The sequence below is a fragment of the Elephantulus edwardii genome, unplaced genomic scaffold, assembly GCF_000299155.1.
Source record: "Elephantulus edwardii isolate Elephantulus edwardi_28Jun2011 unplaced genomic scaffold, EleEdw1.0 scaffold00020, whole genome shotgun sequence".
Classification (NCBI taxonomy): domain Eukaryota; kingdom Metazoa; phylum Chordata; class Mammalia; order Macroscelidea; family Macroscelididae; genus Elephantulus; species Elephantulus edwardii.
The window spans coordinates 2,120,114-2,121,842 of NW_006399770.1; the positions used below are offsets into that span (position 1 = coordinate 2,120,114).

The 1,729-nt window shown below is 37.5% G+C and overlaps 1 protein-coding gene across 1 annotated transcript in view; it reads right to left on the bottom strand.

Moving 5' to 3' along the window:
- The window catches only part of LOC102860976 (metal-response element-binding transcription factor 2-like), a 43,191-nt gene that overhangs the window by 33,698 nt on the left and 7,764 nt on the right, over window positions 1-1,729 (bottom strand). Inside the window, exon 5 of the mRNA XM_006882481.1 lies at window positions 1,621-1,723. Within this exon, the coding sequence (XP_006882543.1) occupies window positions 1,621-1,723 (103 nt within the window). The remainder of the gene's footprint in view (window positions 1-1,620; window positions 1,724-1,729) is intronic.

Here is a 1,729-nt window from a genome sequence, read left to right on the forward strand (position 1 = left end):
TTACAGAATACTACCAGGCCTCCACAAGAAAGACTGATAACCCAATTTACAAAATGGGCAAAAGACATGAAAAGAATTTTCACAGAGGAAGATATTCGAATAGCAAACAAACACATGAAGAAATGCTCCAAATCACTGGCAATAAGAGAGATGCAAATCAAAACCACAATGAGGTAACATCTCACTCCAGTTAACACTGACAAAGTTTATCAGGACAGCAAGCAACAGATGTTAGAGAGGATATGGTGAGAAAGGAACTCTTCTACATTGTTGGTGGGATTCACATTTCATTTTGATGTATGAGTCTCAAAAGTATGAGTTCCAATCCACCTATATGCTTGACAAGAGAAAGGTCTTTATCTCTGCTTCTGTCAAAATTACAGCCTAAAAAACCCAATAGGCAGTTTGATTCTATTACAGAGTCACTATGAGCCAAAACTGACTTAAAGCATTCTACAGTAACACAGTATATAATTCATTTGACAAATTATGTACTTATAATTTACTTTCAATTATGATTTGAGTGAAAGTCTGCAAAACAAATTTCTTTTTCATTCCATTATTTCTGAACTATGTCAGCTTCATCTGACATACTCTGGACATGCTGCAAGGAGAAACTAACTAATCCTTGGAGAGGGATGTATGCTTGGGAGGTTGGAGGGACAGCACAGGAGAGAAAGACCCTCTATGAAATGGATTGGCTCAGTGACTGAATTAATGGGGGTAGGTGTGTCAGAGACAATAAGATTGACACAGGATAGAGCAGGATATAAGGCTGCTGTACTGTTGTACATAGGCTTGCTGAGTCACAGTCAACTCAAAGGCACATTAACAACATTTCTGAACTATTCTGTCTTATATTATTGATTACAATATCCACAAAGTAACTGTACTCTTCCCACTTCTTCTGTGTGATCTCACTTCCTACTTTCTTTCTTCTGGGCTTTATCCTTGGGCACCTGTTGCAATTATACCATATTTTTGGCTATTTACTCTTAAGGAGTGAGTGCCTCCCTTATCTTACCTATCAATTCACCTTACCAATTTGGCTGAAAACTGAGCTATGGAGATGAATTTTGGTCAGGTTCAAGGGAAGACTAAGAGCTACAGTTCCAAGGGTTGCACCAGTCTCTATCAGATCAGTAAGCCTGGCTTTTAATTTTGTTTCACATCTCCCCCTCCTTTATTCAGGATCCCTCTGTACTGTGATCCTTTTTAGAGTGGTTAGCAGTGGCTGCCAGGCACCATCCAGTTAGTTCTTCTAGTCTCAAAGTCATGGACGCTGACTCACAGAAGATGAGGTTTATGTGTAGTCTGTTGGATTCATTGTTTCTACACATTTGCTTTTCTTTCCTGTTCTTTGTTTTAGACAGGTAAAATTCACTTTTAATTTCAGAATAACAAGACCTATAATAGTATCTTTTAAGTATATGAATATATGAACATGGGGGAAAAACTAGATGAGACTTTTTTGGAGGAAAAAATGATAGACAAGGTATTCTAATTTTCTTTACTGGCACTTTTATATATTTACACATTATCATCCTTCTACATCACAGCCAATAAGAAAAATAAACAATGTAAGTAAATAAAAATTTAGAAGACCTTATATTTACTTACTCTCCAGGGCCTCCACAATAGCAGTAACACTGCTGAACATTGGTTTTATGACCTGCATCCCATTCAAGGTCTGCCACACTATAGGGTAACGTCTGCTTCATGACTTGCA